The sequence below is a fragment of the Dreissena polymorpha genome, chromosome 3 (assembly GCF_020536995.1).
Source record: "Dreissena polymorpha isolate Duluth1 chromosome 3, UMN_Dpol_1.0, whole genome shotgun sequence".
Taxonomy (NCBI): Eukaryota; Metazoa; Mollusca; class Bivalvia; order Myida; family Dreissenidae; genus Dreissena; species Dreissena polymorpha.
In genome coordinates, this window is record NC_068357.1 from 11,616,627 (window position 1) to 11,639,492 (window position 22,866).

General features: G+C 32.3%; 1 protein-coding gene across 4 annotated transcripts in view; it reads right to left on the minus strand.

The window, feature by feature from the left end:
- Positions 1-1,294: 1,294 nt before the first annotated feature.
- LOC127872979 (uncharacterized) overlaps positions 1,295-22,866 on the minus strand; it is a 45,879-nt gene continuing 24,307 nt past the window's right edge. For 2 of the 4 annotated variants that reach the window (XM_052416504.1, XM_052416502.1), the window contains exons 49-89: positions 22,593-22,748; positions 22,194-22,240; positions 21,974-21,996; positions 21,696-21,799; positions 19,747-19,887; positions 19,370-19,416; positions 19,073-19,186; positions 18,729-18,848; positions 18,232-18,351; positions 17,748-17,916; positions 17,230-17,388; positions 16,986-17,032; positions 16,811-16,833; positions 16,551-16,654; positions 15,743-15,883; positions 14,139-14,185; positions 13,781-13,894; positions 13,329-13,436; positions 12,921-13,028; positions 12,274-12,390; positions 11,483-11,596; positions 10,983-11,108; positions 10,437-10,550; positions 9,896-9,939; positions 9,594-9,697; positions 9,057-9,236; positions 8,896-8,927; positions 8,712-8,725; positions 8,217-8,350; positions 7,690-7,833; positions 6,754-6,806; positions 6,349-6,465; positions 6,016-6,103; positions 5,498-5,647; positions 5,249-5,297; positions 4,930-5,030; positions 3,415-3,576; positions 2,754-2,791; positions 2,531-2,566; positions 2,118-2,131; positions 1,295-1,853 (exon numbers count right to left, since the gene is read on the minus strand). In XM_052416504.1, coding sequence (XP_052272464.1) covers positions 1,515-1,853; positions 2,118-2,131; positions 2,531-2,566; positions 2,754-2,791; positions 3,415-3,576; positions 4,930-5,030; positions 5,249-5,297; positions 5,498-5,647; positions 6,016-6,103; positions 6,349-6,465; positions 6,754-6,806; positions 7,690-7,833; positions 8,217-8,350; positions 8,712-8,725; positions 8,896-8,927; positions 9,057-9,236; positions 9,594-9,697; positions 9,896-9,939; positions 10,437-10,550; positions 10,983-11,108; positions 11,483-11,596; positions 12,274-12,390; positions 12,921-13,028; positions 13,329-13,436; positions 13,781-13,894; positions 14,139-14,185; positions 15,743-15,883; positions 16,551-16,654; positions 16,811-16,833; positions 16,986-17,032; positions 17,230-17,388; positions 17,748-17,916; positions 18,232-18,351; positions 18,729-18,848; positions 19,073-19,186; positions 19,370-19,416; positions 19,747-19,887; positions 21,696-21,799; positions 21,974-21,996; positions 22,194-22,240; positions 22,593-22,748 — 4,162 coding nt within the window. In that variant the 3' untranslated portion in view covers positions 1,295-1,514. The remainder of the gene's footprint in view (positions 1,854-2,117; positions 2,132-2,530; positions 2,567-2,753; positions 2,792-3,414; positions 3,577-4,929; positions 5,031-5,248; positions 5,298-5,497; positions 5,648-6,015; positions 6,104-6,348; positions 6,466-6,753; positions 6,807-7,689; positions 7,834-8,216; positions 8,351-8,711; positions 8,726-8,895; positions 8,928-9,056; positions 9,237-9,593; positions 9,698-9,895; positions 9,940-10,436; positions 10,551-10,982; positions 11,109-11,482; positions 11,597-12,273; positions 12,391-12,920; positions 13,029-13,328; positions 13,437-13,780; positions 13,895-14,138; positions 14,186-15,742; positions 15,884-16,550; positions 16,655-16,810; positions 16,834-16,985; positions 17,033-17,229; positions 17,389-17,747; positions 17,917-18,231; positions 18,352-18,728; positions 18,849-19,072; positions 19,187-19,369; positions 19,417-19,746; positions 19,888-21,695; positions 21,800-21,973; positions 21,997-22,193; positions 22,241-22,592; positions 22,749-22,866) is intronic. The other 2 variants (XM_052416503.1, XM_052416506.1) reach the window with 2 other exon arrangements.

Consider the following 22,866-nt stretch of genomic DNA (forward strand, 5'->3'; position numbering starts at 1 on the left):
TATGGATTAAAATATTTTCGTTTGAGAGGGATTTTAAATATTTTAACACATATAACAACGTAACGATCTAGACTAATTTTATTTATAGAAAATAACACGTCCGATTTATAAATGTATCAATATGCATTTTACGACTTATAGACATTCAACATCTTTCAGGAAGCTTTTTGAAACAATTGAAAAAATTAAAAACATATAAGAAAACATTAAAACAGTTATATAAGCTGTGTACATATATTTACATAAAACAGAGGCACCAGATAAAAAATTGATTCAATATTTATTTATAAAAATAAATAACATCCTATATAAAGTATTATATATGTTTAAATACACAACAAAAATTTGTTTCGAATATACACCATGTGTGTCGCGTCATTACATTCCAGAATTTTACAACGACAAGTGTTATTGTTTTAAAATCTAAATACATTATCAAAAGAAAAGTTTGTATGAATATCCGCTAGTCCATTTTAGTGCTTAGTGCAATTTTGATTACACTTGTCGTGAAAGTTATTATAGTTATATATAGTTATTAAACGTTTCCTATTGGATTATTTTTACATCTGGAAAACATGCAAGTTAGTATCAAGCCCTTTTCTGAAATGTTTAACCTACCCATATGCAATAAATACATATTTTAGTTAAACAAAATGCCCTAACTAAAAAAACTTGAGATTTGGCGTCACTTAAATTCACGGAAAAAAGGTTTAATGTTTTTGAATTCGTAAAGCACTTTCTGGGAAGCTGCACTACATAAACGCTGTTATCTTCCTTACAGTGCAATTGTTTTAGTTTAGCATGGAAACGTGTTATGCAGAGATCTACACTCACTCTACACTCTACACATTAAGTGTGTCAATGTTGTTACAAAAGTTTGCAATACAAAGATGGTACAAGTTGAAATGAACATATACATTCCAATTCACTAAGTTTTAATCATATACTATCGAAGTTTCCGCAATCCTGTGATATTTAAGTATATACATATGTTTTTCAACCGTATCGTGACTTACGCATTCTTCATCGATTAAGAATATTTATGTATAAACATGAACACTTTGAGAATTTAATCGGTAGCATATTCTGCTTTTTACCAATGTCACGACCATATGTATGTGAATAAACGTATTTAGTAAAAAATGATGTCACATCAGGGATCAACATTTGTAGGTAACGTGCACGTAGATGACTTCGCTGAAATGTAATGAAGTGTAATAACGTTCTTTTTCTCTAAATAGATCAACGATTCTTACGGCATGGGTAATCCTTCATTGTAGCACAAACACTATCATAATGCTGTAAAATCCGTTTAATAAAGTTCAAATTTATTATCATGCATGAACAATAAACAATAGTCTTGAAAAATAAAAAGTAAAACATATAATAATAGTCAATAACCATGTTTGAATAAAGACTGCAGTTAACATCAAATACATAAAGATCGAATTAAGTATATAATAATGGCATTAACGAGGATTGAATCCTCTGGCATGACCGTTCAAGAAATTATTCTAGAAGTCTAACTGTGGCCGAGCCTGTCGACGCGCCAAAGTAGGCGTGACCTTTTGCGTGGGGAACAACCTTGACGGCGGTCGAGACATCGGAAGTGGTTTCTTGTACACTACATCAATGGTTTCCGAGTCACCATTTCCTTTGATCTTCTTGATCGCCAGATAGATAATCACGCCTACCACCATCGCTCCAGCCATTCCACCGGCCCCGACACCAGCAGCCTTGTGCAAGGAATCGCTTGGTGGCACAGGTTTCCTCTTAATGATTTCCACAGGGGTTTTGTTGTCCTTGTCTATCGTACACACGCAGCTCACAAGGCCCGTCTTGACTTGTTTCTTCTGTAAAGGTAATCGAGTTACTCGATATAATTTTTTAATTCGTAACGATAATAAACAAGCAATTGCGTGTTCATATGTTGTTAATTGTAGATCGAAATAAGATCTTAGCGTTCGATGCATATAACGGCAGTTACATAATATATATTTAAATTTATAGAAACCAATAAACACCATCTCCAATGTTAAAATGTAATTGAGGCGATTGATTCTATTCGATATATGTACATGCAGTTGTATATTATTTATAGTAAAATAGGTATTTACCGCTCGCGTTCCCGCTGAAAAATCAATACATAACATTTTCAATAATTGAAAACACATCTCTTAAATCTACACTGAACTCAAAAGAGTCAGTGGCATTAACGAAATATATATTGAAGACGAGCCTTTCCTACATAGTACTTCTCATTAACAAACATCAGCATGTCAAATGAGTGTCGCAAGACAAAATGTATACTAGAAATACATAGTATAATTAATTCCATTTCGAACATATATCTAAACGAAAACACACAGAAAAGTGTATTCAAAAAATGGTAAATTATGTCTCGTTTGTAAAATGCATGCGATTGCTGGTGGTGCCTCGGGACTTAATCCGCATTGATATGTCCAATCGCAATCAAGGTTAATATAGCATTTTGGGATCAAATCATGCCAATTAAACACAATATACTCACCCTCCTTCTCGTTAGCACACTTCGTATTGCCCGGAACTGAAATAGTAACACGGAATAACTGCGTAATATATATACATATTTTAGTAAAACAAATAGCTAAACTATATTTACAAAATGTACACAAACATGTATGACATCATTTATCAGTTACAATGTACGTTTTGTATAATTACAACAGCAAATAATACGTGGTTAAAATCCTATGCAGCTATTAAGTACTGACCAGATTTGGAGACCGTTGTATTCATGCAGACCACGTTCCTGAAATAATTCACAGCATACGATAATTCGAAATAAACTAACACCATGAGTTAAGCGTTAAATAATATTAGACAAATAAGTTTACGTTTGATCCTTGCTTAATGCGTCATTACAAAAAATCGTAAATCAACTTGGCACATATCATTTAGTAGCTAATGGACATTGTTTGATATACAATCATGATTTTTTTTCAAAATCAATTTCATCAGATCACAAAACAGCAACCTGTTCAGGTTGTGTAAAATGCGTTCTTTTTATATCGCGCGAACCCATCTCACACTTGAAATTTATGCAACGTTGTTTTACGTATTGATATTCAAATACACACATCATGGACGCACATATTAGGAGGTGTATTTGGCTTGCTTGAAATGCTGCTGTGTCGTAAAACATTTAACCATATTTAAAATTAAGATGAAGTTAAACGTTTATTTTGCATGAAGTTTAAACACACCAACAAACATTCACGGCTAACGAGCATAGTAGTTATTCGATTTGTCAATCATCATTTAATCTTAAAATGAACATGATTTACAAACATGTTTTCAAATTATGTTTAAGCTAACAAAGAACATGTGTTGTACATTATATGTTAAAGGAACATAATTCGAAAAATGCCATACCCATCGGTATCTGTTATACACAGTTTTTGCGGCGACCCATTTGGTGTAAATGCAGATACTACTGCCATGCAATGAGGGCTGATACCGTTGTGTGAAATCAGCTCGTTTTCGAAGATGTGAACTTGCTCAAGTGTACTGTCGCGGTGCACGGACAATTCTGGGCTGTTTATAATAAAGAATACAACGATTAGGTATCTGATTAAATTTTTGAACCAATTCTTTGGCAACATCTTTTTTTATTAGAAATATATCAAATGTGGGCGATTGTCAAAACATCGACTGGCTTTTTGTCCCAGTACACATCGTTTGTAAATAACATTAAAATGCTCAATCCAAAGTATTAATCGTTTTTTAAAAGTCCCATGCCAAAACAAACAGGAAAACCCTTATCAAAAACTTTGCCAGTAGACAAATCAGGATAACAACTATTATATAACTATTATTTATGAATTCAATGCTCGTCATGTTATGACCAGTCCTTGTAACAAGCATTGAACCAAATCCGCAGCTATGAAAGACTAGAAGAAGACCTGAAGCTGAAGGAAAGGGCGGCCCTGGCGCTTAACAGCGCTGTATATGGTTAAGGCTACGTTTAAGCAAACTGAATTAACATTCCAAATAAAAGTGAACATATAAATGATAGTCATAGTATATATACTATTTTTGGATCACCCAAATGAACAATTTGGACTAAATCTGTCAATTTTAAATACAGATTTCGGCATCCTCACATATTTTTTTTAGAATAACAATTTTATTTTCATATTTTTTGTTTTTGATTTACACATTTCAAGTTGAGAAAAAAATGTTTTATTTTTGGACATGGGTATTTCGAATACACTTATATATAAAACGTATATTGTAACAAAACAGTCATTTCTTAAGTACAAAACTGTTGTCCTTTTGTGTCAGGGCTTGCATTTTGAAAAAATTGCCCTCCGCCTCCGTTCAAAATTAATCCCCTTCTCATAGGGTTTGACTATGTCAAATACCCACAGAATAAGTGTACGTTGAATCGATCTTTCTATTCATGTATATAATCTTAATATCTTGGAAATCAGAACGCCATGTGACATTTAAATATTATCGTCTTACAGTCCTAAAGTTTGAATCCAAATGTCATTTACTTACATGATAACCGATCAGATACACTGAATTTATCAAAACAGTACAGGTCGACGTTATTTACACTACTCAAATATTGCTGTATTTTCTCTTTCAAAAATATATTTATTTAAACATTGCAAGCATTTATTGTGTCACTTGTGTCATCAAATACAATAATAAGCAAGCTTGTGCATCGGTTCTTGTGCATGGCAATTCTCCTCTTTGATATGTATAAACCCATAACGTTTTATGTAAAAATATCATGTACAAATATCATATAGTTTCTGGGATAAAGCGCTGTAAAATGTTTGACAGACGGACTACTGTTTCGGCCTACTGACTGACAACATCAAAATTATAACCCTCCGCATTCGGCGTGAGATAAAAAGGTATGTATTTTATTCAAACCAGGTTCCATTTTGAAGCGGCTTTGTTGTTACGACTATGGTGTTACATTCACCACGGCCTCCGTCAGATGTTGTGCAGTTGATAACTGGAATTACGCCCACCTGTAAGCGCATATATCGAATTACAATTAATTGAAATACACAATATGTTTAACAACTAACGTATATATGTTTATAATGAAAAACAAATGCATCGAAGAAAATCTACGTAGTGGCAACATATAAGACGGTTACATTTGTCCAATCATCCACTTATACGGTAAGACTTTTCACACTACACATGCAAGTATATGGCAATTTAAAACACATATACATATTACCTCCGTTTGAGAGTAAATGACACGTGAACATGCAGACACAGCACATTCCCTGAAAAACAGATAGTATAAATAAAACAAGGTCAGCAAATAATCTAGCTAATTGTTTCGGACTGCGCGCCTTAAAACAGCTGCAGTCCGGTTAAATTATAAATCCCCGCATTAAACTTGAAATGAAACAATTGCTTTTACACACATAATAACATTCACATTTATAATTTCAACCAAAGCGTATATTTACTGTGCATATACCTGAACGTTCCGCGGGCGCTGATGTTAAAACACACTTCTGCGGGAGCCAGTGATTGCGGTATATCAACACTAATTGTATACGTTGAACCATAACCCTGAATGACGGGCATCGTATTGCCAGATTTCACATTAACCATTGGTCGTGATTGACTGAAACAGCGCATCATGCAAATTTATATCTGGAACATATTTGCTGAAATTCCTTTACCTATTTTAAGTTAACAAGTTTAATATCATGGCCTTCCTTTCCTTAAAATTAAGAGTTACATAAATAAATATTGACAGTTTTCGTAAAATGCTCTTGATGGTATAACGCAGTAGTTTTATCTTAAATAAAACACTCTTTCCTGTCCGAGATGTTTATTTATCCCGCGATAATTAAGATTTTGATTTTGCATTTAACATTAAAAAATATGATCCATAATTCTGTTTAACAACTATGATGTCGCCAATGGTGAAGGCAGTTTAATCTGCAATACAAATACGATCTTGTGTAAACTTGATAAAATACACGATACCTTCCGGTAACAAGAATATCCATAACACACGTAGAGTGACCGCAAGTTATGCTTGATGGAACAGTGCTGATCTCACATTCTTCAATATCTGGAATACATATATATACATGTTTTATCTTATATTTATAGCAGAGTATTTATAGCAGAAAAAAACGTATGCTTTATTATAAAGTTGGACATTTTATTTAACTTAAACGAAAACACTTTAAGTGAAAAAAGGAACAATAGCGGACATGCTTGTGTTCAATATTTGAAATTATTTTTTAGAACATGACTGAAATACGTTTCTGACAGAAACATTATATTAAATAATATTATACAAATTATAATTACTTTTCTCACACGATTGTCCCGTAAATCCAGGCTTACATCGGCAACTTGCAGTACCATTTGGGGATTTACAAACTCCATTGGTACAATGCAGTTTGCTGCAAGGTCCTGAATTCTCAGCTTAAATGCCGGTTAAAATAACTGATTATTATATGCTATCAACATGGGACCACATTATATTGCATTTTGCATTAGATGTAATTATACATTTAATATCTTAAATTGATAAATATTGTTATAACAATAATAAATTACTGTGAGTATATATTTATTTACACTCTAATACATTTCAACAATATATTATATATGCTAAATATGCTTTTACTTATACGTTGATATTATGATCTTTTATATATCCATGCAAAGCATATTTATACTTAAATATTCTATATATCAAGCCTAATATACCTATAGCCTCCTTTGAGTTGACATTTACATTGGTGCAATGCCGATCGGAGAAACTGTAACATGTGTGAAAATATACTATATACCAATTGTATTGATTTAGTGACATATGTTAATTAAAACAATACCTATTACCAGATTAAAGGGACCTTTTCACATATTTTTGCATGTATTGACATTGTCATTAAATGCTTTATATTGATTTATGTAAACATTGGATCTAAAACGCTCAAGTAAAAAACAAGAACAAACATAAAGAAGGAAAAATGTAACCCTCAACTGGACTCGAACCACTAACCCCTGGAATAAAAGTCTAACGCTTAGACCACTCGGCCATCCGTGCTCATACAATGAGAATGTATTTAATTCTATATATAACAATCTTCGAAGTGTCACAAAGTATAACGACAACAACAGAACTCTCCAAATTATTCAATCGTTTTGCGTTGCAACGCTTAATAATTTTCAGGTTTTCAATCGTCATAAGATGCATATGATGGATATTTTAGAGCATGGAAAATGTTAAGTATTACTGTTTCCCCAAAAAATATCTTAACTATAACAAGAATTTGCGAATCTTAAACAATTGTTTAAAATGTTGTCAATTTACCTAAACGTGAGAAGGTCCCTTTAAAGTATCAAATGTAATATAGCTGAATTATACCGTTCTATTCTGAAATAAAGCGATCAAATAATAAATTGATTTATTGACACATGTTATTTAATTCGTATTACCAGATTAAGGTGTCAAATGTAACATAGCGAAGCATACCGCTCAATTCTGAAATAAAGCCCAGTTTTCCAAATAAACACAGTTCAAAAACAATAATACAACAACAAAAAACCAACAATATCATTAAACGAAGTTTCGTGTATCATATATCATGCTGGTTAACAAATACGAACAGTACATGTTTAATATAAATATACTACGAGTACCTGAAGCATAATTGAACCTTCATCCCGTTCAAAGAAGCAGCTGGAGTGAAGACAACATCATATTTGCATACAGCGTTATCAACAGTAGGAACCAAATTAACCATTGTGTTGTCGGGCGTAATTTCCGGCGTCATGGATGCGTTACTATGGGATACAAATATATTTATATGTTATAATATTTTTTCAATGACATTGCTAAAATAACCATAAGTAATGAAATAATGTAGGAGTACTTACTGCCATTGTACGTATGCATTTATTTGCAAAGGAAGAGTTCATGCGCTACCTAACCTTAACATTTAATAGATATACCATGTCTATGTTCACTATTTTTAGAACAGTTAAATGTCCTTATATACCTACCAAAACTTTAGCTAAAGCTTTTGGTCAGAGACACAATTCAAGTCGATGTGTATTCCGTATTCCAATTTTCCATATTACAGCAATGTGTAAGGATAACTTGAATATAATGAATAATAATTACATATCTTTCCTTATTGCTTTACAATTTAATATATGTACAGTACCATTGACCACCCGGGGGTTTCTTCGTTTCAATTATGTACAGGCACGGTTTTCCCACTGGACATGCCATTGTGGAGTTGTTTGGCATTGTCGGTGGCTGCACAAAACTGCTATTGCCAGGATTATGTGAGTTCTGCTAGAAATATTTGCATTTTAAAGGTTATATTTACGCGAACAGATATCAAATTAAAACAGTATTTTATAAATATAAGCGTGAACCGGAAGAATTAAAGGATTACACATTTTATTCAGGTTAATACATAGAAGTATGCACACAAGCTCAGAAGTAAGGTATTTAATTTTGTTTTTAATTTGATTAAATATGAATGATGTAAATAATGATACAATTCGAATAAGCAAGCACATAGAATTAACAAATACTGTTTTAAGTTTGCAATATTGCTATCCATGACAATACTGATGCCTTGCACTAAATTCTACTTCCCGCATAACATTCCTACTTTCTAAATTCGCAAGCTAAAGTTATGTGAACTCACCGGAATGAAGGACTCTACAAAAAAGAATACAGTTTGTATTAAATTTATTTTGTCATCACAAAATACCAGATTATTATTACAAACATTGTATCTCAAGTGTATTCCATTTACTCGTATAAAGAGGGGAAACACATATATTTGTTTTTAGAGAGATCAATATGAAACAATATATCAAAGTACATACCGATTTGGTAGCAAAGTTCGTCGGCGTTTACACTGCAAAGTAACAAAATAATTAAAAAATATGCTTTCCACTTATAATATGATCATTTAAAATACTTGAGAATATATCACTAGTAATATGTGCATGATAAAAATATATATAAAATAACAGCAGTGACAAACCTGTGATAGTCAGATGTCTGCACGCAATACTTAAACATGCCCACGTATGTTGCCTTGACCGATATAAAGGCGTCGTACGAACATTTACCATTGTTGCTGCAATTTGGCGGGTAACTTAGCGTTGATTTCGGCTGGTGGACTATCAGTCCAGGCGAGTAGTAACCAGTCAGTAGTACTGGTCTGTAATGAAGTAATACATAATGATGAAATTCGTATTTATAGAACACAATGTCAATTAACATTGCAGTAGTTGCATTAAAATGTAACTCCCTTTTACTAATTTAATATTTATATAAAACTGTACACGATTTGATTTCATAAAAGAGTAGAGTGCACGGCATTACATTGTTAACATAACTATATTCCGTATAAATATATCATTTACACGACTTAAATTGTTTACGGAATATAAAAACATACTTGGTCACAGACTTATTCCGTTTTATAAAAGAAGCTGCAAGAAAATGTTTTTTTCGGGATATGTTTTAAGATCGAATCTAAAGAGATGAATTGACTCAGTCAGCCGGCACAACTTACGGTGTATTAGGGTCTCCATCTACTGGCAGTACAATTGCACATGGCGCGTTCACCTGACATCGAATGATCTCCGGAATCGTGAATTCCGTAAACCGAGGAGGGTTCTATTGGCAATCGATAACATTTAAAAGCATTATAAGTGTCTGTTGATTTTGTTTATATTATATTTCTGGATAAATGCCTGATAAGAACGTATCTGTTGGTTATGGAACTATTTTCTTTTGGTATGTTCATAGAAAGTAAATAAAAAGCTTTGTTTGTTTTAAAATAAATTTCAAGAGAACAATTAAATTGGTTTTTACCGGATTGTTTGGTGTCCTTGGTTCATTCAAGGATCCGCCTAAATCTGTTAATATAATAAGAATTAAATCCAAACAAGATACTACCATTACCATGTCAAAAAACGGATAAGAACATTCTCAATCTATATTCAGATTGATAAAAGAGCAACAGACGAACGCTGAGGAATCATTAAAAACTAGGACTTGATATACATTCTGTATTGGAAATGTCATAGATGAATACACAGTATTCAATCATTTTATTTACTTCAGATTGTATCATTCCATGGGTATATGCAATATACAATTAAAACTTTTCCAAGCTGATTGTATGGCATTCTTCAATTTGTGGTAGCACTGTATGGTATTCTGGTTTACTATGTTTTATTTAACGTTCGAACATATCATACCATATCGGTAGTCTGATATGCCATTTGTTTGTGGAATATATGTTTGAAAGAAAAAATCAACAAAAATTGTAAGGTTGATAAGTAAACAAAGTTTGGCCACGAACATTTCCATTTCTTTTTTAATGCAATAAAAGTTGAAATATCCCGCCTACCTAATTCGCATTGAAGGCCGGGGTGGTTAGGTGGACATGCGCACTTAAATCCGTTAGCCACGTCTGTACATATAGCACCATTTTTACATGGCCCAGATGCACATTTGTTTGTTTCTAAAATAAAAAAAATCACGCAAGCTGATATATGGTTATAGTGAACCTTTCATGACTAAGTCTTTGTAAAAACCACGTCTCTTAAACGCTACAGGTTACAATATATACTGAAAACGCACAATCCGCAATAGTTAATGTGCTAGATGACTTAATCAGTCAAACCATTTAGAATGTATTAACAACCAAATCAAACACAGCAAGAGTATACAGTGTATTTACGATCTTTAGCTATAAAAATGTGGAAATAATTTTAACGCAAACAATAAATAGAAACACTTTGGTGTATATTAGCATAAATCTGTATAGACTAAACTAACGATTCATGCATTCATTCAGGAGAAGATATTAGAACATATATGCAAATAAAAAAACAATCACAACAATACAACAAAACAACAACAGACAACAGAACTGATATGTATGGAATATTACCGTTTTGACAGTTGTAACCTGTGTAACCTGGCCTGCATATGCACGAATAATTGTTTGATCCATCAATACAGGTGGCGTTGTTCTGACACGGATTAGACACGCATTCGTCGATTGCTTGTGCATTCACTATAAGACATGTACGTGTGTGTATAAAGTGAATGCACACTCTTTCTAGTAATGGGCTTCTTTTCAGCGAAAATAGGCGTTATACCAATACAAAGTTTTCCTAATTATGCTAATTAGTGACACTTACATATTTAAAAGCTTACATGACCAGGCAGATATTAAAATTCAGACACACTTCATACTGAAACTCACTATACTACATCATAATGAACTATTATGATAAAACTATTATGTAAAAACAAAGCAATTGAATACATAAAACACACTTGAAATCAATAGTTTTTAGAATGTAAACATACATCTTGTTCGAATATTATCATTAATGTTGCGATGGAGTTTAGTTCTAAAAAGCGTATATTTGAATAAAAATGTACATGTGTCGCAGCGGCCCCCTTCCCAGCCAAGAATGCACTTGCATGTGTATGAGTTGACACCATCTATACATGTACCGCCATTGTAACAGGGTGAACTTATGCAGTCGTCTATATCTGAAGGAACATATACACACGTCACTATTCTAACAGTTTAATGCGTTCACATCTTTTCAAATTATACTTAACTGTTATTTACTGCTTATATATAAATACATTATTTCAGCTTTCAAATCCAACACCAACACTTCCATCTTTTAAAACAACACACATTTTCTTATACCAATTATACCATTACGATTACAATTATCACTAATATATAATAATTATAACTTATATAACACTTCTTCTTTTATAAATGCATGAAAAATATAACGATAACTTATTTCGATCACTCATCAACACAAATCATACCACGATAACCCATAGGTTTAATGGCTTTTCATTTTTGTTCAATGATTTAGGCTACAGTTTTTAACACACTAACTTAAACGTTACCAAGAGGGTATTTACAATATATTAAGCCCACAGACTTATTGCATGCTGCTCCGTTCTGGGATGGATAAGATGAGCATTCGTCAATATTTACAAAACAATATTGTTATCAACGTTACACGCAAGATATTGTTGCTTCACTATATAAACTTAATGTATGTAATCTTTCTTTTCTTCATTATATACTATTTATCTTTTTTGAAATGGATCATGCATATCATGTTGTAATCGTGTTCTACGTTGCAATTAGAAATGCAATAACATCGTTAATTTAATCTGTAATGATAAAAAGTATATACCTCTTTCACAATAGCTTCCTTGAAATCCTGTCCCGTTGCAATTGCAAGTATAGTTGTTTATGCCATCAATGCATGTACCATGTTTACAGTTGTTTTGTGGGTTGCATTCATTTGGATCTAAATTGTTCAAATGTTATAACCAGGTGATCGACAAGAGTCAATATCGGTTTGAAACAAAAACCAAGTTGTTTTGAAACACAGAAATAATTACAACTAAATCTGTATTATGTAACTCGCAGGAATAGTATATTTATGGGTTGTTTCGCAATTAAAGTGGATTGCGTTGCTTTTTGCAAGCCCAAAGTTAACTTGGAATAAAAAAAATACATGCAATTTGCGAGTGTGATAGAATCCCTAGGAATTCCACTACCATGATATAGTTCATTTATAATGTACAGTTAACGTTAACAATAAAAACAACTTAACATATCCCCTCCACAGATAATACATGATGCAAAAACAATGAACACAAACACAGTATTCTATTATAGAATTGTTCACAGATGATCATGATATCAGTTTGATCTGAGCATTAATGTAACCATAAATATCAGGGATTTTGTGTCGTCATGGAAATATCCGGGAATCTAAGGCCATTGGACACGATTTGTTTTTTTTTAATATTCTGAATTAATATAACTACTTACTTATGCTACAGTTTGAACCGGTATACCCAGGGACACATTCACACGTGTAGGAGTTGACAGACTGACGACATGTCCCGCCGTTTTTGCATGGGGAAGGATTACAGGCATCTACATTTAATTAAAAAAAACAGTGAACATGACTATAAGTGAATTGCATGCTTAATTATATGCACATTTTCCAGATAGATTTGCAAACAAAAAATTAGCGAGTTGAATATTAAAAACTATCTTTGATACATAATTGTATGGCAATAGTCCGATTTTTTTTTCAAAATCAAAATGTGATAACCTGATAAACACATAGAATGGTGTGTAGCACAATGTGCAACTTGATGGCTGAAAATAAATTGAAACAATATTAAGAAGCGTTTAAGGATTTAAAAACACAATGCACTTATAGCTGTTTACCTATGCTACAGTTTGAACCGGTATATCCAGAGACACATTCACAAACGTAGGTGCTGACAGAATAACGACATGTCCCTCCATTTTGACACGGTGAAGGATCACAGACATCTAAATATTAAAAACAGAACAATTATCATGACAATAAGTATTCGGCATTCTTAGTATTATGCAGATTAAAACAAGATTGTTCAACACAAGAATCAACGCTTTAAGATATGGATCGTTAATCACGCATAATAATGTATGGGAAAGAACACATTTGGACTACACAATTTCACAACGGTAATCGGGATTTTTATATAAAGGACAATGAGATCCGAAACAATGTCTGATCAGATGAACAGTGCAATCGATGAGTCTTAACGAACAGACATCATGAATCTAAACACTTTCAATGATAATTTCTTTAATAAATAGTGTTTATAACGGCAAATCGTGTCATTTGCTTATACTTGATCCACAATCCTGGCCTGTAAATCCTGGTTCGCAAGTGCATTGAGGTCCACTTCCTCTCGAGACGCATTTTCCACCATTCTTGCAATGAATCTTCTGACACGGTCCAAACTCTGAATGAGGTGTAATACACAATTAAAGTACAAATATGGGAGTATATGAACCATGCCACTCTTGATATATTTTTGGCGATATAATCGTTTAATCCTCCCTTAGTCTTTTATCGATACGACAATTGAAACACGACTAATTTTACTTATTTACCAAAATTGCAAAATCATCAAACCAACCATCAAGATCAAAGCCAGTGTAAATGATTTGTATACTAGTATAGTAACACTAATGTTAGTCAAATACCTGAGGAGTTTCGTACATCAACGAAGATATTGTGCTCGACGCCTTGGCTGAAAATTACACGGTACTGTAATCAATACATAAAAATACAGCTTTTTACATGTAAATGTAATTACTTACATTCAATTTAATGAACATGTATAATATGCGATTTTCAAAAAAGGTAAATATTGCCAAAATGATTCAACTTAAAACTGTTACTCGTTTACTGCATCACATGGATGGTCAGTTGTATTTCATGTCCAATTGTATTAATTATTATTGTATTTTAAATTAGAGCTTTGGACACTTAATTACAAACCATCTAGAACATTATGTCGCTTATGGGATATAAAGGTATAATTAAACATAACTATTACTGTCGTGGCTGAAAACACCGCGCACATTGCCTTAACACAGACAATTAACCGTTTAAAGAACCGGTTGTACTACAATTCAAGCTTCCGATTTATGAAGTTCTATCTTGATATCCCATATACTATTCAAGATGTTGGATACAATTCGGCATGCGGTTTCAAATGGGAAATAGATGGGATGTAATGGAAGCATGAGCTCCTGTTATAAATTATTGCACTTCACTTCATTCAAATCTCCATTTGCAATTTCAAGTTGACGCCTCGTATAGTTTTTAAAATATGCATAAAAAAATAATCACCACTATGCAAGATATTCTTAAAACAAAAATATATACATTGATCCGTAAAACAACTTCTCCTCTCATAAGCGAAAAAAAACGCATTACATACTAGTCGCCGCACTCCAGTGCGACGCCAATGAAACCCATAAAAAAGGGTAATAACTTATTCAATATGGAATCAATAGTGATGGCTTTTGGTCTATGCACTGTCTTTAAATGAGATAAATCTGCCTTTTAAGGTTTGAGCTGATACCTTTTTTAGTTTGCGAGGTATGCATCAACAACTTTAAAGCAAACATAAACATTTGACATACACTATATAATATGGCAGCAAGAATATCGTTCCACTGCACGTTTTTATTCTCTCTCGTACTGCCTCTGAAGTTTCATGTGATACCTGTTTTAGTTTTCGGAGTATATTCCGGGAAATATTAAGTAGAAAAGAACAACAATTATATTGTGTCTCTGTGTCGTATAAACGAATCTGCACTAAAACTAAATTTAGGTTCACATCGTACATGCATGATCAGTTGTCAAACGAAAGAACGGTTGATATTCAAATGCATTATTTTTCTCTTCCCGTGATATTGTTTTAGTATGTTGATGCTGCATTAACAAATATAAGTGTATATGAAGTGAAAACACCAAAAATAAACAACGGTTGCGATAGACATCTACATGTATAAACTGCTAGATGCCAATAATATCACTTTAACAAATACACAAAAGTCAACATCTCTTAACATATGAAAGCATATGCTACGTTGCATATTGCACTGATTGTAAATGTCATATTGTAACCGCTGAAGTTTTAGGTCAGTATTTTTTCACGATATTCTATGGATAAGAAATCCAGAAGCCGTACGACGCCGACGGCCAAAGGACAACATAAAACCAGTATTAACAAACCCCTTAAAACTTAGATGTCCTTATGGTGAGCAATAATGCATGTAATGTTATTACATATTACCCTGACGTTAGACAAAGATTCGCCAAGCCCTGCAATCCGTTTGTTGTATATCCTATGTCTGTTAAACATTCTCCGTTTGCATTATTGATTGGCACTATATAGGTGCTAGGAAGACTGTTGCTGCACTCACTTATTTGGTCACTGCAACATTACCACACAAATTACATACTTTCTGTTAGTGATAATATCATGATTTTATTTGCGGAATTTATTAGTATAACCACTGTACATTATAATCGTGGATTGTACGTTGTTCAGAAACCGGAACATTTGAATACTTATACAATGTGTAATACATACAATCAACAAATAGAACACTCTGCGATGTGTTGATTTGTTTGCAATAAACCGTTTCTATAATTTATTTGTTAAAATTTTATTACAACGCATGAATATCGCTTCAGCAATTCTATGTACTAAATGCTATTTAGACAGGTCGCCGTTACATTGTGGATATGATGTCCGCCAGGCGACCGGAAGGTGTTGGGTTGAACCCCACTGTGGGAGCGTTCTTTCGATCTCCTCAACAGACACCATTACTGGCTCCTAGTCACAGGAAACGGACTCGGTATTGTTTTAATAAGCATTGGACTTTCGACACAATGAAGCTAAAGTAAATTTTTTTAAACTTAATATTATTAAGAACACCTTCTGACCGATATCTACTCGTACAAATAACATAAGCATATTGTATAATTTTATTGATATTGTCGAGCAACACAACCCGCTTTGAATGTTTAAGACACAAACAAAGGCTGTAGAACAGCTTTGATTGGTGCATAACAAAAACAACAGAAAAAGCACTAACCATGTGCCGTTGTTAAGAGGAGTTGCAATTGTAAAATGACATGTGGCGTTGGGAAGGCAAATAAACGTTGAATTTGCACTTGGCCGTAAAATGTTTGACGCAATCTGAAATGAGTGATTGATTTTATATTATTAATCTGGAGTAGAAAAAGTAACAAAAAACTGGATTTTTTCATAAACTACGTATTAACAAAAATAAATATATGCTTATAAAACTATAAATCGTTAATTGCATAATACAATATTTATTAATTTTCATACCGGGCTTGCTGTGAAACTTGAATCTGAAACAATAAATAATAAAAAAATAATGCTTCTAAAAATAATCGAGTGTGATCAAATGTGAAATGTTTACATGTATAGAATTATTGCACAACCAGAAACGGTTATAAATATACCTAAACATTTAATTACATATACATACTATGAAGCTTACCGTTATGTTTCATGGTAACATCAAAGCAAATTTCATCAAGATTTATTCTGCAAGGAGAACACATGGAAAAAATCATTAAGTTGTTTATTAATATTTAACACCTGGTTAAATTGAAAACTAGTGCAGAATTAAAAAAATGTAGATACAAAATATCTTTTTTTTTCTTAGGCAACTTGTTAAAGTACCGTATTTAATAGTCAAATTCACTTAACTTGGCATTTTAGTAGATAATTTATGTATTTACCCTTCTTCGGTTCCATTCATTGTAGTTTGATAGCAACACTTATAGGAGCCTGCGACTGCTCCTGTAAAGTTTGTCACCAGCTCATGATAATTGTTGTTTGTTAGATACGGCGTTTTGACGACGTTCGTAACATTTAGGTCGCAGAATCCCTTTATTGGTCTGAATATACAGCAACGTGAAGTGGTGATATAAAAAAACGTTGTCTATATTAAAACATTAGTACTTATTTAGGCAACAGGAAATACATTATTACTTAATGGTCTGAATTAAAATCATGTTAATCATCCACAAAAAAATGAAACAAAACTTAAAGACGCACCTACCTAACTGTATTAATATTATTTAGAAAGTAGTTGAAGATTGAACTTACACATTAGTAGCTCTTAAAAGATTCATCTTTCTTTATGGTTTAAAGGTGCAAAAACTCAAACGACTTCTTAAAATATAGCAATACATATGCATATAATTTATACATGATTTTAATTGTGCATTGTTTGCAACTAAAATTTAGTACTTACGGTTTTGACTCGAGTCCATAGTACGATATGGAAGCAATGCACACACGACCCTCAATACATTCTATTGTCTCAATAATTCCATGTGTAGAGTCGAAATGAGGCGTGTCCGTGGCGTTTGCAGATTGTGGTAAGTTAAAGACTCCAGGAAGGTCTTGTGTTGAATTGTACACTATAATTCCCGTAGAAAAATACTTTTAAAATGACTTCACTTGATGATCAACATATATAATCGTATAACTAATAATAACTAATACTAAATAATAGCTTGATATAATCCTCAAACTTTTAATACGTGGAGTTCAAAGAATGAACAATAAGCGCAAGGAACTTCTGTTCAAGTAATTTAATAATACGACATATCGGGCGACAACTATAATTTACATATGCAAGAACATATAGATGTTAATAATTAATCGATGAACGTTTATGAACACATACGACGACGTAAAGACTTAAAATGTAAAACAAATCGTTCGGTTCGTACCTTCTGAACAATTCTTGCCAACAAATCCTGGCTTACAAACACACGCACCAACTGATAGCTGGTGGGAAGCTTTGCAGAAACCATTACCGGAACAAGTGATATTTTCACAGAGCAGGGCGACTTAAAATTGAACAAAGAACACAATTTACAACTTTTTATATAATATAAAATTTCATACAAAACATATTGTGAAATACGGCGTCAGTTAATTAATGTTGGATCAGATAAGAGCTACAGTATTGTATGGATGGCATTTTGGTCTTTTCGTGAAGTGACATTTGTGTATTAACGACATTCCGTTTCTTGTTTGTGTGATGTGATATTACATTTATGTTGAAGTAATGTTTTTATTAAATTGATATGAATCACAACTAACCGGATATGAAACAATACTCGTTTATATTGTGACATGGTTATGCCACTTAACACAATGCTATCGTTTATAGGCTATAAGACACATGCTTTTATTGAAAGTAGAACTTAAAAGTTTTAATTACCAATGTCTATTTGGCAGTTTCGACCGGTAAATAGAGGCGTACAGTCGCATGTGTAGTTATTGACTTCATCATGGCATGTACCTCCATTTCGACACGACTGAACAGAACATTCGTCAACATCTGAGTGCAAACAGAAAGTCATAATGAAGTTGTTGTTATGCTTGAGATATGTACATACATAGATGCTTAAGATCGACAATTATATCTTAATTTTAAGCTACCATCAATGGTATCTTATTTCCATATTAAAACCTTTATATTGATATTTATAAAAGCGATAGTACAGCATAAACTAATGAGATAACAAATCAATCAGTGGTTTATAGCAGTTAACCACAATCAACCTGTATCGCAATCATGGCCTGTATATCCCGGTTTACAGGAGCACTTGGGTCCATTTTCCTGCGAAATGCATTTTCCATCGTTCATGCAGTGAAGCTTTTGGCACGGCCCAAACTCTGCATAAAAGAGCAATTATTATCAGATATACAATTATTCAAGTGATCACAAATTAAAAATACCTGTGAGCTATTCAAACAAAGAACTGAGAAATGTATTATTTATATGTCAAGTAACACACATATCAACGAAAAAACCACGTTGATACATTAAAGGAATAAAGTTCTGCCTGTAAGAAATACCTGTCGAGTTCTGTACATCAACGAAAACATGGTGTTCACCGCCTTGGCTGAAGATTGAAAGAAATGAGTGTTCAATTAAGGTTTAGGAATAATTTTAACACGTTGTTTTAAGCCCCGTCCGATACGGATGCACACGATATTATTGTAATTGTTTGAACGAAACTAAACTAATTGCTTTAATGTTATGTTTACAAAACATATGGGTGTTTGCATAAAAACACGGACATTTGATGATCTAAAATCAGTGATATATACTGCGTTTTATATAGCTATTGCTACATTAAACTTTAAATTACAAATTTAAAGTTATTGATGAGCGATACATTGATGATCGCTTGACATAATATGGCGAAAGTGTAGAAAGTGAATGCCGTTACCGTGATGTAAGACAAAGGTCTCCGAGGCCCTGCAATCCGTTCGTTGTATATCCTATGTCTGTTAAACATTGCCCATTCACATTGATTACTGATGCGATGTGAGTATTAGGTATTCGATTTTTGCATTCAACTATTTGATCACTGCAATATAAACATAGTATCATTCATACGCGATGCTCGTTATTATAAAACCAAGTGTGTATCCTTTTATTTAAAGGCATGAGAACTTCAAAAAAAGAAACAAAACATACATAAAACACTAAATATGATGTATATTCAATTAATTGTTTTATTGTATTTGACCAAGCGTCTAGCATTGATATTAAATTATTACAAAGGAAAATTCATTACTTTATAAGACACTATTCAGTAATTTACTATGTTATTAGCAAATACTCCTCTATCTAAATATATTGACTATATGCTTTTCCTTATGCCTAGCGTCGTCTGTCAGATAGAACTTTGACGTTGGTATGAAAACATATCGTTTACATTGGTAATGTCATTTATTAAACTTTGCAGTACAGTATATTTGTAGACATGCGTGCAACATCCTTTATCATAAATATATATGCTGTAATACTCATTGGCTCTATGTACAACACGAAATATTAACACAAAAACAAGTGCATAGCAGAACATTTTTTTTACATTTTTAAAATGTTAACATCTTATATAATGTTATATACATTAACAAAGTGAGCTAAGTGGCACATAAATACAGATAGCAAATGCTGTGGATGTTTGCAAATAAATTATTTTTAAATAACTGGTTATAGTTTCAAAACCAATAATGTATTCAAACATAATTATGTATAACTGCAATCGTATGCATTTACGAGCTTAATCAATATAATAGGTTTCATTCGCATCAAAATTAACCTTTTTAAATGTGAAAGAGCTTGTAACCCATTTTCAAATGTGTTTGTTATTGTAAACATTTAGGACATGCACATGCATACAATCACCCATATATCATTTCAAGAAAAAAACAGACATTATATATTTGTCAACGTATATTGTATAGGGTTTTCGAACTTTGTTACTTAAATAGCGACATTTTGATTATGCAGTTTAGTGCGTTTTGATACATTACAGTATTTTATTATGTTTCTTAATATTTTTAATTTAAAGTGACTAATGTAAATATAGGATCTTGCATGAGTGGTCGTTTTGTATTGAATTTATTAAACGAGTCATCTAAATAAAGATATAAACGAGGCTTGCCGAGTTTTAATCTCTATTTAGATGACGAGTTTAATCAATTCAATACAAAATGACCACGAATCTAAGATTCTATTTATAACATGACCAACACATTTTTCTCGTTATTTTATGCTCTTTGCACATTTGTATTCACATTGTAAAAGAGTTAAACTGAAGAAATTCGCTGGAATAATGACGTCATTTCGTCACAAAAATGAAGTCATTTCACAGTTATATAACTAGTGTAATAACACCCGTGTAATAAACAAAATTGAGCATTACGTTTTTTTCACTCCTGGAGCGTAGGTCATGTTATAAATGTATTTATTGAAATTATGAATGACTTTTCCTGTTTAACATACATTTTGGAAAATACGATACATATACAGATAGCCTTTCACAGTTACCTAAGGCGATATAACACGTATCTTAATTGTTAATAACCAAATGACCATTAGTATTTTAGACAGTGTAAATATTTGAAAGAATGAAATTTGCTAAAATATTAACAAAAATGGTTTGAAAAGATAATTTACATTCAGAATTAACAAAATGTTTTCAGAAATAGGGACAAAGTTAAATGGAAATAAAGTTTAACGCTAAAATGCAATTTTAACGAAAATACAAATTATGGAAACGATGTTGAACATATTTTAAAAGTATCAAAATTACAAATGTTCTTATTCCGCACACATCAATTACTAGTATATTCAGGGAGGAACAAACTAACATACATCACTTACCAAGTGCCGTTTTGGGGCGGCGTTGCGATTGTAAAATGGCATGTAGCGTTGGGAAGGCAAATGAATGTGGAATTAGCAGCGGGACGTATAATATGTAAATTAGTCTGAAACAAGATTTTAGTTACTTATTTATCTGAACTATTGTGTGGTTATAATCGTAGAAAAAATTATGACATATTAACTGTTAGTAAAGGAACAATTTATCAAAGCTTATGTCTTGAAAACAGCATATGTTGTTTCTTTCAATTCGTGAAATATAACCACAAGATAATAATTACCGGACTATCAGTGGCACTCGGATCTGAAAATAATAATAATAATAATAATAATAATAATAATAATAATAATAATAATAATGGTTATAATAATAATAAAAATAATAGTAAGTGTTATATATTTTACAAGTTTTTTGTATTATTCCATTCGCAATATATTTATAGCAAGCAACATACAAATAAAAAAATGGTTGTATTCGAACATACCGTGTTTAAAACTTACCATTATTTTTGATGTTCACATCAAAGCAAATTTCATCGACATTTGTTCTAAAAGAAAATGCACATGTCCTTTGAACCTTTTAATTTTTAAATATTGTGATATATTCTTGTACGCGTAACAGACAATTCTAAACATTAAATTTATGCAAATGGAAAAAATCAAATACAACATTGACAAGTATATACTTGTTTATCAACGATTTAGATGACTTGTGGATGGATGAATATAGTTTGGTTAAAAGTAGGCGCTAGCCCATGCATACGTTAAAGAATTTACTTTTAATCAAGGGAAACACAACTTTGGAAACAGAACAGCGGAGCTATATTTTATTTGCCACCAGTTTCTTAAAATAAACACTTCATTTTACGTATTATTGCATACGCATCATGACATACGCACCCATTTTCGGATCCATTAATAGTTGTTTGATAACAACACTTATACAATCCTGCTCCGTTCAAAAATCGTACCAACAGTTCATGATAATTGTTGTGAGCTACATCAGGACTCTCAACAAGATATGAAGTGTTTCCGTTGCAGAAAGCTTGCTGTGGGCTATTAAAGAAAAAGCAATGCAATGATTTAATCTTTAAAATTCCACGAACTGTTCTGAATGCATTATGTACCAAATGAATATAATACCCTAATCAATAACAAAACGTCAACGTTAGCA